Source organism: Manacus candei, unplaced genomic scaffold (genome assembly GCF_025592945.1).
Source record: "Manacus candei isolate 608988 ecotype Guabito, Panama unplaced genomic scaffold, ASM2559294v1 h1tg000017l, whole genome shotgun sequence".
In the NCBI taxonomy this organism is placed as follows: Eukaryota; Metazoa; Chordata; class Aves; order Passeriformes; family Pipridae; genus Manacus; species Manacus candei.
In genome coordinates, this window is record NW_026138065.1 from 24,668,566 (window position 1) to 24,684,374 (window position 15,809).

Here is a 15,809-nt window from a genome sequence, read left to right on the forward strand (position 1 = left end):
ACTCAGAGATGGTCTTGCTGTCCTAGTTTTATCTGTTGCTGCACAAGGTTGTTAAAATGTCATTTGGAACCCTTGTCTTTTAGAAATGGATCTTGACCAATGACAACTTCAGTTTATTTACATGCTGAATTTTATGTGAATTTGATTTTGAAGTAACTGGTTTTAATACAAACAAGCCTTTGAACTAAAATAAAGGTTTTGCTTAAAATTAAGTAGTGGTTTTTTTCCCCAATTGATATTGATGTCTGATAAAAATGACATTGGTTTATCTTATTAAGTAGAGGTGCGAGTTTGCTGAAGTTCCTTCTGTACCTGTGGTTGTGGGCTGAGTGTTACAATCTCATGTCTGGTGCTTCCCTTAGCCTGCCTAAGAATTTCAAGGAAAGAAGGTCTCTCCATTTCTCCCTTTTCTTCTGCTCTCTTTGTGCAAAAGCTGACAGATCCACCCTCAGGCTGGGAGCACGACTGTTCCTTGAATCAGCCCTGTCTTCAAACAGCTCCTTTCTCATCTGTCCAGCAAAATGGGCAGGGCTGATGCATCACCACTTTTTATTTTCCCCATCTGTTACTCCAAAAATAAAATTAATTTCAGCTGTAAAAATACAGAATTAACACTCAATTTACCTATATTATATTATGTTGTATTTTTCCCTACAGCTTCCATTAGAAGTCAAAACTAAGCAACAATTCAATGTAATTGTAGGATATGGACTAAGAGTTGGTGCACAGGAATTAAATGTTGTGTTAGTTTGACCTAATGTGAACAAGCCTGTAGTGGAAATAACATACACAGTTAAAGGAACAGGAATGATAGTTTTGCTTACAGAAAGTTACTTACTATAGATAATAAAAATGTTTGCTTAAATTACATTTACCACAGCTTGTGAAAACTTTACCAGAAGCACAGTTCTTGCCTCTTGTTGAGTGAAAGCTGTTTTGGGGAGTGGGTGTAAAACCTCTCTGCTGTGTGGATGGAGAACATACTGCACTGTCGGTACAGAACTGTTTTCTGCTGGGGAAGTTCCCTAAAATTGGAAGAAAATACTTTGATAGAAATTTTGCATTTTTAATATTTCAGAAAGTCTTAACCTATGTCCCTTCTACACACAAATCTTCCCCTGAGCTTGTATATTTGGATCCAGGGCAAATGTTCAGAGAGACAGTAAAAGCTGAACCCGTGACCGTCTCTAGACTCTGAAGCACTCTAGTTCCTCTGTGATTTAAAGCAGTGAAGCAAACAAAGAATTGTTTACACATGGACTAGAAAAAAACCATTATTTTACTCCTATCCATATTTTCAAATATTTGGAAGTCCTTTTCTTCCCCCTGTTGGACAAAATACTCCAGTGCTAATGACACATTATGAGCAACTGAAAAGAAAGGTTTTGATAAATGTCAGTGACCTTTATTACTGTATTGAAATCAGTGTAACCCACAATATGATATATAAGTAGACAGCAAGCAGATTGGTTTTGAGATAAATCTGTTGCGGTTTTGAGATAAATCTGTTGCAGTTTTGTGAAAAGCAGTTCAGCATCTGAAACTGGACTGGCATAATGAAAGGAAGAGCATGGTGTGAATGTAGTGAGGGTGTTTCTTCAGGGAAGCAGGAGAAACTGGCCCAGAGGCAAGAACTGAGGCTGTGAAGGAAAATGGTCACAGCAACACCTGCTACAAGAACACTGCTTCAGAAATCTGACTGTAGGATTGCCAAGGTTTGGCCAAGGTTTACTCCAGGCAAATGTCTGACATTTTTCCACAGGCAGTGCAGTGCTGGGTCCAAAAAACTGGAGCCTGAAAGCAGTTGCATTGAGTTCATTTTCTTCAGCAACTGCCTAAAATATTAAAATATGTCAGTTCAATTTCTGAACCCCTACACAGAGCAACGTCAGAGTAAGGCAGACGTATGTAAGGAGATGGAAGTGTTAATTGTTCTGAGGTAGCGATGAAGCCATGCAATGAATTAAACAAAGGGGAACTTGTCTAATTGAAACATGACCTAGGAGAATTTTTTTGGACAGGGAATAAAGTGAGATATGGCTGTCCCAGAAATGCTGGTCACATCTTCAGGAAAAGTTGTAAGGGCTAGATTATGAAGGAGGTTTCTCAAACAAGGAGAATATTCTCATTAAGTACATGAACTGTGCTGTGTCATCTCATCTGCTGATCCTTTATGTTCATATGTGCGATTACTTCATAGAATTTTCTGCTATCATGTAAAATGCCTGTTGCAAAAAGGCCTTTAGTAGAAGGAGGATGTTCCAGTTGTTATTTGTATTTTATGTGTTTTCAGTTTGTGAATCCCTTGGACAGACACCAGCCATGCTGTTTGGACTCAATGTACCTGGATGCAATTACACAGTAGGACAACGTAAGAGGACACAGAACCAGGTAAATAAGATCTGAACATTGCTTGGGAAAGTCCAGAGGATGTGCTTCATCAGGCTTTATTTTAGCTCTGCTATTATACTTTATGCCAGAGAAGATGTTAAAAGATGATTTCAGCCCTTAACAATCTACTGTCAGACCAAAGTTGTTTCTGGAATACTTTTTTCACTGTTCCACTTAAAGCTATTTGAAAGCTTTAGTAGAGCTTTGAGTGTGATTATTAGTTTATATGTCCTATTACATACACCAGTCCTCCTGTACTGTACCTTCTGAAGTTACTGCACTAAAGATGGATTTTGGTTGAAAATGATATTTGAAAGTGAACAAACAAGTCAGGACAACCCAAAGCGATGAGGTGGAGGTTCATGTCAAAGTTGATGTGGATGTGTGGTCAGCTTGTTCACTCCAATATTGGTTCTGGTAGCAGAATCAAAAATCAGTGCTGGTCTAGGCTTTGGAGATAAATACTGGCCCAAGTTTTGGGGCCAAACTCGGGGGGGATTTTAACCTGAGGAAAAATCTCAAGAAACAGAGGAATACCCTAGAAAACTTTGTCTAACCATAAAGGCCTTTGGGGAATGTAGGTGATACAAAACCCCTCTCAAAACCCAAATTCTAAAACATTTTTCTGTCACCAGCTCCCTGAAAGTCTCTGACGTGTGTTGTTCTGTTGCAACACTCCTGGTTTTATTAGTGGTGTTTGCTGTTGGGCAATCCATCTGAATAACATTATGTAACTCTAATTATCCTTTACTAATTCCTGCCAGTAAGAGAATAACCTGCTCTGCTTTGTTATGCTGCAGGACTGGTTATTGACGGTTATTGCAACAATGGTGGTTGTACAGGACGTTTACCTGATCAAAGACATATCCCAGGGCCTCTTGAGGAAACACTGTGTGGATGATCAACCCAGTGAAACTTTGTAACTAAGGATGCATGAAAATGGTGGTGGAGTTTTTCTAGCAATAACATTCTACAGAAAAGATGGGATATTTTTAAATGTGAGGTTAGGAGATTATTGACTTCGCAATTATAAATTCAGTTTTCGTTGCTGAAGACTGCCTATAAATGAAGGAGTCCCAAAAATTGTTGAAACTTGAAACTGTCTGAATCTGTATTTCAGGTTCTAGTTTGACAGTTTAACTTTAGAGATGAATCACGTATGGGCTCTTGTGATTTAGTACAACACAACTTCCCTGAAGGTCTGAATAACCAGCCTGTGCCTGTTTGTGCTTTAAAGTTAAATGTCTCCTTTGGAAAAGGGATACCTAAAACTGATAGTGTATTTTTCCAAGTTTTAGGCATGATATAACTGAATTTTAAAATATGACCTCAGCCCTGGCATCATATTCTGAAGTCTTCCATTTCAGCTTGATTCTTATCAAATTCTATTCTTATTTCTTTTTAACAGACTTAAATTTGAACTTTTGACACATAAAACTATTTAACAGCATTTATCAGTTGCTTAGGGGAGGGAGTAACTTCAGAGGAAAAGGGTAGCAGAGGAGGCTTTGCAGTTGGGACCACCCTTGAAACATGAACCAGAGGTGAATACAGTTCACTCTCCCTGCTCTAACACTGACTTCTTGCACCTTTTTGCTGCTAAAGCAAAACTGATTCATTTTTAAACCATAGCAGCAGATTTGAGGATTCTAGTTCCACATTGTTGCTTTTAAGACTTACTTTAACTATGTTTTGTGGGCTCTGATACTGCAAATGTCTTGTTACTACTTCACCGCATAAGCCACAGCCATAAATCAACCATATGTGGTGGAGTCTCTGTGCTCAAGGTAAGTAGAAGCACTGGGAAAATTATCATTTTTCAGTTCTTCTAACAGGAGATGCCTACATTAGTTGCCTTTTATCTAATTAATATTTTACTGTTTTGTCTTGAGGAATATGGGGATGGTGGAGAGAGCTCTAAGAGATATGATGTGGACTTTTTAGAGTGAAAAAACCACCTTGGGGTACAGGGTGTTGAAGACAGATTAGGTAAGGATACAGTGGATTTCTCACAAAGTGCTTTTGCAAGTATTAATGAAGTTTCAGAATGTGACCCAAAAAGTGTCTCAATAACTGGTTGTTGCCATTCCCATTTATCTCTGATTAAAGTAACTTAAGTGAGTGAATTATTATCAGCTATGGTATAACACATCTCCTCCCTTTGTCCAGCCAGTAAGATTTTAATGTGTAGTAGAGAAAAAAAGCAACACAATCATGGTCATGGAAGAGAAAAGGGAGTTTTGTGAGGAATAACATGGCCTCTGTGGCATCTACTGCTTTATTTAAGCTACAGAGATAGTTGGAACTTGTAATCTGATTCCCGCTTAACTGAAGCTCTTATTTTCTGATGCATGGATCTTGGCCCTGTCATTAGCTGATCACTTCTGAGTAGGGAAAACTTACTGCTTGGGGCATTACAATGGAATTCAATATCCTGATATACCTAAATCAACCTGCAGAGCCCTCCTCTCTTCTGGCAGATGCAGATTTTTTTTTTCTCACTCATCAAAGTAACCGAATGAAAAAAATAAGAACTTTAGCTGGATAAAAACATGTAAAATTTACCTATATTCAGCAAAGCAAGTGGTCAAACATAAATAATAGCAACTTTATTAATTCTTGCTCTCCATATTCCATTTTTTTTTTGCAAATTAAAATGTCGGTATTCATAAAGAAAGTAGATTTGCTTTATAGGTCAACCAAGTTAATAAAAGAAGATCACACTTATCCTAGTTAATATGCTGCTTCAGTTATCTCCTATGAGATACTGAATACTGTCCTAAGCTACTCTTTGTTGCACTTTTTTGGGTACTGGTATGCATGAAGAAAGTCAGGGGAGCTGCTGGAAGAGTCGATTATGTAAATGCAAGACAAGTTTTCTGGACAATGCTTTTGAAGAGACATCTAAGTTATGCTTTTCCCTGACATTTTCATGGTAGTTGAGAAAAAGCACATTCACAATTTGATTTTTCCATGTGCCTATGTGGTTTCTGCCTAGATAAACAGAATAAACAAACCTCTCCAGTTGCTGGGCTCTCAGTTGAAAATGCAAATCAGTGCTACTCTGCTGCATGTCCTAATCTTTCCTCTTTTTTGTCCTTTTTTTTTTTTTTATAAAAGATCACTCTAATTGTAATGGTTTAAAGCATGAGGATACTTACAAGAGCTTCAAAAAGCTGGGTTTTTTCTAAGCTAGAGAAAACCAAGACTCAGAAGTAGAACCACTGAAAGCAGATATTTCATTCATCTACGTGCAAATCACTACTATAAGCCATGCTTGAGTTTCACAGGAAAGACTGGAAGTGACACAACCTCCAAAACAAAATGGGAAGCTCAGTCTATTTCTGCGTAACTCGTGCTGTGAGTGATTGAAAGTTGTGAAATTTTCATCTCTTCCTCACCAGCTGCTGAGTGTCTCATTTCCTTGGCATTTCTGTTTTTTCCTAATTTTAGAACTGAAGAATTGAATTTGTCACCTTTCAGCTCTTGCTGTATAAGCCAGTGGTCAGCCTTAATAAGTGCACACTCCACAGGCCTGTCTGCACTGCTGGATGAAACACTGAAACTTAAATTATTTCCATTACAAAGAACTGTTGTCTTATGATAATCTTGTTGCATATTAAGTGCCAGGACTTGAGAAAGTAATTCTGTGGTCGAAGCAGTGGAATTTATTCCTATTAGTTGATCTCTAATCTGTTTCTTTGCTGCCTCTAGTTTGTACATGTTGGCAAGCTGGGGAGAAAGGTGAGATCTGGATGGAATCTCCCAGTGAAGGGCACTTTCTGGGAACCTACTCTATCAGCTCAGTTGGGTTCCACCTGTTAAAAAATCAGATGGAGTTGTTTGCTTTACCTCTTTTTGGAAAGTAATTTGAAAGGAGCTTTTCCTCTTCCTTTGGCAGAATTTTCTTGTATTTTGTCCTTCACGAACAATTAAGGAAATATGCAAACTACTGCTGATACCTGAAGAATCAGCTCATGGGCTCTCCTCCTAAATGTGCCTCTCTGTCACCCCAGGGCCTGAAGTTGCAGGTGGGAAGCAAATTCCTGGTGCTTATGTTTCTGGTGTCTGATCTCATGTGATGGCAGTTCTATATGTGCCTCGGAAAGAGGCAGCTGAGCTGTGATCCATTCACCTCATTCCTGTGCTCCAGCAGCTCTAATTAGGGATCAAGCTCTGTTTTAACAGCTGTTGCACAAATATGAAATAAAAGATGGTGTTTACCAGCAAGAACCTACTTCTATTTCACAAGAGGATAGATAGGTTGTGTGCTGTACATGAACAGGCAGGGCTCATGCCTCTGTACGAGCTGGCAAGGGCAAAGCAGCTGTGAAACAGAATAGAGTCTTCAGTACCACATGGTTCCTCCAAACCTCGAAGTTCAAAGCCCCCATGACCCATCTGCCTTTGGATTCAGGCAGTCTTCTGCAGCTTAAGGGGGGACAGGTTGTTTCTGGCCACTGCTGAAAGGCAGATATTTTCTAGTTGTTGACAAAAAAGAAAAAAAAAGAAATTCTGGATCTCAGTCCATGTCCTTGTTAATAATTTAAAATGCCTTTTCTGAGGAACACCTAGCTGCTCTTTCATCAAACCTGCAAAGAGAGGTTCTGCAGTGGCATTATAAGAATTCTGTGCTAAATGCTTTGACAAAAAACATGCATGCTCTGAAATGAAATCTTATTTACTGTGATGTTATTAAAGTGCTAAATAAACAGACAAACTCAGAAGGGCTGGTAGGATGTGGGCGGGTGAATAAATAAGCTTTGATGCTTATGTCAGTCAATGCTAATTTCTATCCTTTGAAGAAAGTATGATAAACACAGCTGTCAGAATTGTGATCTGAAATTGCTCTAATTAAATTAGATTTTCACTAGAATGAAAGCAGCTGAGCACCTTGTTTTGTTTCCTCTTTAGCCGGACTAGTTCAGAGAATAATGACTTTCCAATTCTTTCATGGCCAGGTAGGGAGGGTAAGATTTGTTAAATATAAGGATCTGAATATGCACAAGACTACTGTATAAAATTCTGTATTCATATTCCTTTTGTTGTGTTTGCTGTTCAGGATTTGTATCTTGATTTAGAATCTGAGATCTTCAAGAGGGAGTTATCTGTGCTGGCCACTAAATGCTTTCTGTGTAGTAATGGGGGGACATTATGTAAGTCCCTTGTGAGTCTCTTAAATTTGTATGTAGCAGTAAAAGACAGACAAGGGCGTTTCAGTGGTTAAGAACTATTTTACTCATGATCATGGACTGTGGGTGAGAATAATAATTAGCAGTCACTATAAATAAAGACATGAAGGGTTAAATGACAACAACCAAGTCAGATGATCTCTGTATAATCCTTCTTTTTCTGTCTCTTTCTTGTTTCAAAAACCAACTCGTTCCTTGTTGTTGATAGATGGAAAGACATGTTATTCCAAGCCTTGCAGTTTTACTTTACAAATGAAATTTTGATTGGGCTTTGATCTGGATGGCTCCTCCTTTTCAGGAGAGCTGAAAATGAAGCAAAGTGATAAGTTATTTCAGTACTTTCAATTTATTTTTTTTGGTGACCATTACTTTCCAAAGCAATCTAATTAGTTACAGAGAACAGCATATCCAGAAGTAAATAACCAATATATATACATGTATGTTTGATTTGTGAGTGCTATTGATTTTAATTTCATTAATGTAAAAGAGATCTGTGTCAGAATTTAGTGCCATAAAAGAAAAATATGAATTTATATATTGCTAGATTTATATAGAGAAATATTGTATTAATTTACAAATATATCTTCTACTGGTGCCATCTATCAATGTCCAAAATGCGTTAATTATGGCAAATCGATCTGATGAGAAATTCCATTAGTTACAGCATCTCTTCCATGCGTTGGCACTAGATGGCACTGAAAGACAGGAGCTGTGGTGTGGAAACCTGGGTATTTTATATTTCTGGAGGTTAGCGTACTTCAGTGGAGGATCACCGAAGCATAAACGATGTCCTGTAATCCATTTTGTGAGAGAAAAAAAAAAAAAAGAGGATTCACAGGAATTACAGAAGCTATATTGCATGACTCAGTTGTTGCTTGAGCCTATAGAAGAAATCAGCACAATTAGAAATGAAGTGGCAGAACATGATATTAAGTGATCAGGGCTGACAGCAAAGTCCCTCTGCAGATGAGGGTGCTGGAGCTTTTCCTCTCTCATTTGCTCATGTTGCTTCACAGAAAATCTCCTCTAAAATTCAAATGCTCTCTCCCATTCACCATGGTGCTCCTTGAGTGTAGTTCTAGTCCCAGACTTTCCAGTGTCAAAAACATCAACTTCCACAGCATTTCACACTCTGATTCTGCCCCGGTCTGCCCAAACACAAACCCTTGGGCTGGTGCAGGAGACACACCACTGGCGTTCAGGATGAGGTCTGAGTCAGATCTAGAGATCATAACGAGTCTTTAATAAAAACCATGTCAAGTGAACCCCAGAGGGAGGATGAGGAGCAAGGGAGGGGATTGGAGTCTGACTCAGTCTGCAAGCTCTGGCTCTCAAACCATCGCCAGCCTGACCCGGGGTGTTTCACGTGCTTCAGAGTGGTTTTCAGAGAGCCAATTACCCTTGCAATGGGATGAAAGTGTAACAGCTTGTCATGCGCAGGGGATCACTGCAGATTATCCTATGTGTTATGCTGGTTTTTAAAATTGCAAATACATACTTTTATTCTGACCGCAAAAGGAAGCACTCAAAGGTTAGGAAACTCCACATCCCTGAGTAACAACGCAATCGTATCTCAGCCCATTCTGCGCGCTAAATGAGACAGAGGCCCTTTGGGATACAAAGGTACGCAACTGTGTAATTAAAAACTACGGCCTATGCACAAGTTGGCACAATTACAGCTGTTGCAAGCTTTCCCTAGGATTTCAGCACCGGATTTACCCGTGTAGATAACACTGTTTTCTATGCGCAGTTTTATATGCAATATTGACATGTTTTTAAAGACGAAGGGTGGTCCATTGCACGTGCGAGGACTCTGCAGGGGCCGGAGGAGGGATCCGCGCCACAGCCTGGGATAAAACCCTCCTGGGGCCACCGTGACCTTCTTTCAATGAAGGGGAATCTTTTCAACCCCAGACTGGATTTTTCCCACAGTTTAGATATATTTATAAAAGCGCCTGTATGAGACTGCGGCTGTTCGCAGAGTTTCAGACACCCTCCCCTCGCAGCAACCACCGCCGCGGGAGGCGGGCGGGGAGCGGGGCGGGCGCTCAGGCGAACCCCGCGCCACGCTCAAGATGGCGGGCGCCGGGCCGGGCGCCGCGCTCAAGATGGCGGCTCTGGCCGCCCCGCCCTCCCCGCCCTGCCGGCGGTGACTTCCGGAGGGAGAGCGAGAGGGCGTCCGTCCCATGGTAACTGCGCCACGGTGGGGACGCCGCGGCCGCCGCTCGCCTCCTCCCGCCGCCCGGCCCGCGACGACGGGCAGTCGCCGCCTCCGGGGCCCCGCCGCCGGCAGCCGCCAGGTCGCGAGGTGAGCGCAGCCCGCCGGGCGGGCGGGCCCCGCGGGGCGGGCTCTCCGCGCCGCCGCCGAGGTATCAGGTCGGGCCGGCGGCTCGGGGGAGGAGAAGGAGGAGGAGGCGGCGGCGACCCCGTGCTCGTGTAGCGGGGCAGGAACCCCCGGTCCGGCGGAGCCGCGCCCGCGGGACACCGGCGGCCCCTCCGCGGGGAGAGCCCTGGTGGGAGCGGAGGTGCCCTTGTGTCGCCTGAGCCTTACCTTAAAACGTCATGTAAAAATGAACTGATTTTCTTACCTTCACTTCTGAATTTCTGTGTTTATTGTAGTGGGAGCTGGGGCCTTTTTGGGTTTTGGTGTTTCGTTTTATCTTTTTTTTTTTCCTTTATTTAAAGGTGTTCAGGCACATAACTTTTTCCGTTTGTTACCTACTGAGGTATGATCAGCCTTTCATGCACCTCTGGTCTTTGTTCAGACATAGGCTGCTCGTAGTTGCCTTATTTTATTTGCTAGGAGCAAGGACTCGTGTAGAACGTAAGGTCTACAGGCAGTGGTTTCGAAAGGCAGCTCATGTGGCACCCTTTGTCTTGGGAAATAAGGATACGGTGATTCCCGACTTCTATCTGCATGTTGTCATCAGCTGCTTAAGCATTGCTTCCAGTGGTGGTGGGAAATGCTGGAGGTGTATTGGAGAGCCCATTATGGCAGAGGTCTGTCCAGAGGGACGGAGAAGCCCCTTTAATTTCTGGATTCAGTGCGAGCAACCAGGTTACCAGAGTTATCAGAGATGGCACCTGCAGCCAATGATCTCCCACTGTACCCCACTTTTGGAATGAGTTACCTTCTGAGTGAGGGACAACTCACCTGCTGGTTTCTTCCCATCTTCCTTCTAGTAGAGGAGGAGAGGATATCAGAAGTTTAATGGAAAATGCTTCTGTGAGGGTGGCAATAGGACACTCCATCTGTTTTTCTCAGCCACTGGAGAAGATGGAAAAACAGAGTTTGGCAGAATGGTCAATGGTACACGTTGTATGTCAGTAAATGAAAGCCAGCTCTTTTTAGGAGGGGGATGAAGAGCTGTAGTTACTCGAAGCATGTATGTGATCTAAATGAGCAAAAAGCCGTCTGATCAGAATTGCAAGTAGCTTGTTATAGAATACCTGGCTCGGACAAACCTGTGAAATAGTAATAGAATGTTTCAGGTGTTCACAGAATATTCTGAGTTGGAAGGGACCCACAAAGATCATTGAGTCTAACTCTTAAGTGAATGGGCTGTGTGGGGATTGAATCCACAACCTTGGCATGATTAGCACCATGCTCTAACCAACTGAGCCAACCCACTCCCCCAAACACTTAGGACAAGGCATCTAAATTGTCAGTGGGCTTATAAATGTGCTCAACTTTATAAGTGTTGACTGGTGGAACTGCAGGCAAATAAATGTGCAAGGAAGCAGTTGGGATGAATTGAGACTGGAAGGAAGAAGGGATTTCTTGATTGGACAAAGGAATAAGAGCCTGAAGCAAGCAGCCTGCAGGGATGGAAGTGAAAGAGATCTAGTGTGAAACAGCCAAGGGGGGGGACGACATAGCTATTTTTGGAGCAGAGAAATGTGTATTAGAAAAATATATACTTGAAACATTGGCACGGCACCAAGACTGCCAGAGTTCAAGAAGCATTGGGACAATGTTCTCAGACACATTGTGTGATTCTTGGGATTGTCCTCTTCAGAGCCAGGAGTTGAAGTGGATGATCCTTGTGGTTCCCTTCCAGATTGGAATATTGTGTGATTCTATGATTTGTAGACTCTTGTGGCAGATACTTTAGCTTATAATCACTAAACTGTTGACGCTAACATTCTTATAAACGTTCACACTGTATGATAATGTATATAACATGTACAAGTTATATTTATTTTACATTCAGAACAAAACATGAATGTATGTAAAATAAATGACTTGTGCTGCTTCAGTTTTTCAGTAGCTGCCAGAAACTGGTTTCAGTAGCTCTCAGAAACTGCAACTGGTACTGGGATGCTGCTGTGCTGATTGCTGAATGTATGTGTGAACTGAGATACAAATTAAAGAGGCAAACAAACATCCAGGTGTGGGGGTTTGTTTTTTGGGTTTTTTTTTTTTGCTTAAATAATTATCTTTAATTGTAAACAAAGTAACAAAACAGCCTTTGACATTTGTATTCTGTTCAGCAGTAGAATGGTTGAACTATACCATGATTGTAGTGTAAGGTATTTTGGCAGTCATTAAATAGTAAGAAAAATGAAATTCTGCAGAAAGATTTATTTTGTCCTTTATAGAGAAGGGAGTAATATCCTGTAGTAATATAATAGCCTAGCTTGAGGACACAGCTATTTTGAGATTAGAAGCTTAAATGTGTGTGTTGGTTAAAAGCAGACGGATGTTGAAATTGGGACCTGACACTATGGTGATGCAAAATAGAGATGACTGTCATAGGATTCGAAACTTTATAGCATGACTCTGGAGGGGTTTTTTCCCTTTTGGGGGGCACAGTCTTCATGTAGGAAATAAAATGCAACAGTTGGGTTTTCCATTTTTTGTAGCCTGCTTTTGAGCTCATTGTAGTGAAGTTAAGCTTTTGGAAAATTATGTGAAATGATAAATAGGGCCACAGCGACGTCTGTTTGCCTTCATGGCACCTGGAAGAGGGCAGTGTCAGTGGCTTGGCTCTCCTGTCTATGGAGCAATACCTTTGCTTTAAGGTGATGCCCTTCTCTTGCTCAGTAGTGCATGGGAGACATGACTTCAGGATGAAGCTTGTTCTCTATTTCTTAGCAGACAGGCTTTCAACATTGCTGAGGACATGGGGATTTTCTCTTCAAATGATTTTTTTTTTTTTTTGGTCCTCCTTTCCAAATCTGCTACAATTGCAGATTCCTGACTCTGTTGGAGAATGCCATGTGAAGCTATTTTTGACTGATCAGAGAATTACTGTAGGAGGAACAAAAGACAGTGCTGGGGGAGAAGTGGTCCCAAGGGGCCTTGAGAAGAAAGAGATGGAATTCAGATTAGTAGCCTCCAAAAAAATCTTGCTGTAGAAGAGGTGAAAAATAAGACTATAAAAGAACAAAGGTAAAAAGAACATGTGAAAACACTTAGTTCTCATAATGTTACCCTTTCCCATGAGGAGGCTTTTTGAATGGCTTTCATAGTAATGCTTCTCATATGTTGACTGTAGATTTAAGCAGTAAGCTTGACTTTTTCTCTAAGCCTTTAACAGAGATGATTGATTTACTAGCTTTGATAGAGGGATAGAATTACTTTCAAACTTTGAAATATATAATAAGCACCTCAGATAATTAGCAAGCCTACAACTATCTCTCTTTAAAGTGATCAATGGCATTAATTTGTTTTGGTAACTATGGCTATTTTCTTGTTCAGCAGCCATATGGCATTTCTGAGTTTAGTGTGATTTCCTGTGAACAGTTTTTACAAAGTCTGCTGGGCTTTGGTGTGAAGTGCAGCAAAAATTAAATACTACAGGAAGGTGTGAAAATGTTCTTATATTAAAAGAAAAAAAAAAGCAGGTTGCTTTAACTTTGGTGTAAGAGTAGATTGTAGTCTCTAAATCACACATTCAGTTAGACTGTAATGCTAAAATAGTCAAACCTTGTAACTACTGCTTGTTTGATACTGAAGTTTTTAATGCAAATAACTATCAACAGATTGGTGTTTTGTTGTAAACAAAATACTTTTTAGCTCTACCATAAAAATGAGACCTCTTTTAAAGTAACATACCCTTTTAAGGGGTTTTCTTCTTGAGGTGTGATACATTAATGCTGTTGTTGAATGTCATTAATAGAATAGGCACAGGAAATTTCCATCTGAATTCTGATTTTTGAGGCTTGCATTAGTCAAAAAAAGTGTGAATTTTATCTGTCACATGAGGAATGGCTGTGGGAACTGGGATTGTTTAGTCTGGAGAAAAGGAGCCTCAGAGAGACCTTATTGCTTTCTATAACTACCTGAAAGGAGGTTGTAGCCGGGTGGGAGTTGGTCTTTTGCTCCCAGGTAGCAAGTGATAGGACAGGAATAAACAGCCTCAAGTTGCTCCAGGGGAGGTTTAGATTGGATATTTGGAAAAATGTCTTCATTGAAAGGGTGGTCAAGCATTGGAACAGGCTGCTCAGGGAAGTGCTGTTGTCACTATCCCTATAAACATTCAAAAATGTGCAGATGTGGTACTTAGTGATGTGGTTTAGTGGTGGACTTGGCAGTGTTGGGTTAATGGCTGGACTCGATGATCTTAGAGGTCTTTTCCAGCCTAAATGATTCTGTGATTCAAAATCAAGAGACTTTGAGAAATATAGAATACGTTTTGAGGAAGGTAGAATAACAGAGAGGATTCTTTGGTTGGGAAGGTCTGACCTGTATGTGAAGCAATTTTATAGAAGTGAAGCATGCTTATAAATAGCAGCTTAAATTACTCTGGGAGATTCTCCAGCATTCAATATTAACAGAAATAAATCTGTCTGTGAGAGTTATGGGGAAGGGGAACCAGTGTCAGATGGTGATCTGGGAAGAAGATCTGGAAGTGGAAACAATCAGGCCAGGTGAGTGGGGAAAAGAAAAGGAATGAAAGAGGTGTTGGGGAAATGGAGTGGGGCAGAGCCAGGGGTCATGGGAGACTAAAGATGATGCTGATGTAGGGTAGCAAAGACCTTGCAAGAATAAGGTTTTCTGGTTAGTAAAGGTGACACTGAGGAAAGATGGAGAAATTGTTTGGTATATAGGCAGGAAAGTGCCACTTAAAATTAAGTAGGAATACTCCTGAAAGGAGTGACAGGCACCAGAAGAAGAACTAGTGACTGTAAGGTGTGTGATCTTGGAACATGTGGCTGGAAGTGATAATAGGGGCATGTGAAGCCCATTCCAGTGAGGAGAATCTGAGTTCTGAGGTGGTGAACTGGAGGTCTTGTGGTATGGAGACAGCTGGAGACGTGCATCCCAAAAGAAGAGAAGCTGTATGGGTAACCTCAAGAGGGACATGTTAGGGTGCCATGCTGGATGCCCTCAGTAGTGCAGAGCCCAGAGTGTTGGTCACGGTGTGCTCAGCTTATAGAAGCTGAGAAGGAAACACTCTGCCCTCCCTGTTCTTATTCCTCTCCCCATCTTTATCCTCTATGGGAGATGTGAAAAACTTGCTTTCTGGTGGGTTGGTATAGTCAATATATGACTGGGAATAATATTAGCTTTCTGCATTCAAGTCTCTGAAGAAAGGTCTTGCTGTGTATTTGAATGTATAGCATTGTTGTTTTTGTAGAAACAGACAAACGCAGCATGATAAAAACATTCTTGTGCTGTCTATAGTACAACATAACTCTTGTGCTATGTAACACAAATTAATAAAAATGACTGAATTAAGCCATAACTACTAGCAGATGGATGCTGTGGTTTAGTCTTGTGTAGTCTCTCCTTGTTAATGAACTTCACATGCAGATAAAATGGGAGGGAGATAGACTTTAATGGGAGAAAATGTTTGCCTTCTCATCTGAAAACACTTATGTTCCTGGGTGAAGCGTGCGTGCTCGGTAATAGTCCTTTCTTGTGCAGAGCCATAGTGTTTAGAAATTAAACTATTGTTATTCTTGGGTTGACAAGCGTATCTCCCCCTCCTACAACTTCAATTCTTATCTTCTCTCTTTATGTAACTAAGGTTGGTCAGGGGCTGTAAACAGCCTTGTTTTAGACTTCCTGGTATTTCTCTGTGCCATTGCCATCCTTGCACGTGATAAGACCTGCCTGTCCGCGCCGAACCAGGGAGTAAATTTCAAAGGAGGTAAGGTTTATTGCCACAGCTGATACTGTGCTTGTGCCTTGCTTTTCAAAAGTGTTTGCTGTTTACTGAGTGTTTGAACAGAGTCTCAGTGAGAATTGTTTCAGGTTTCAAAGTTTAAGCGCAG

The 15,809-nt window shown here is 41.1% G+C and overlaps 1 protein-coding gene across 2 annotated transcripts in view; it reads left to right on the forward strand.

Annotated features, from left to right (window-relative positions):
- Positions 1-7,460: 7,460 nt before the first annotated feature.
- Positions 7,461-15,809, forward strand: part of DISP1 (dispatched RND transporter family member 1) — a 91,991-nt gene continuing 83,642 nt past the window's right edge. The window contains exon 1 of one of the 2 annotated variants that reach the window (XM_051783539.1): positions 7,461-9,891. In XM_051783539.1, the coding sequence (XP_051639499.1) occupies positions 9,770-9,891 (122 nt within the window). In that variant the 5' untranslated portion in view covers positions 7,461-9,769. The other variant, XM_051783540.1, reaches the window with a different exon arrangement.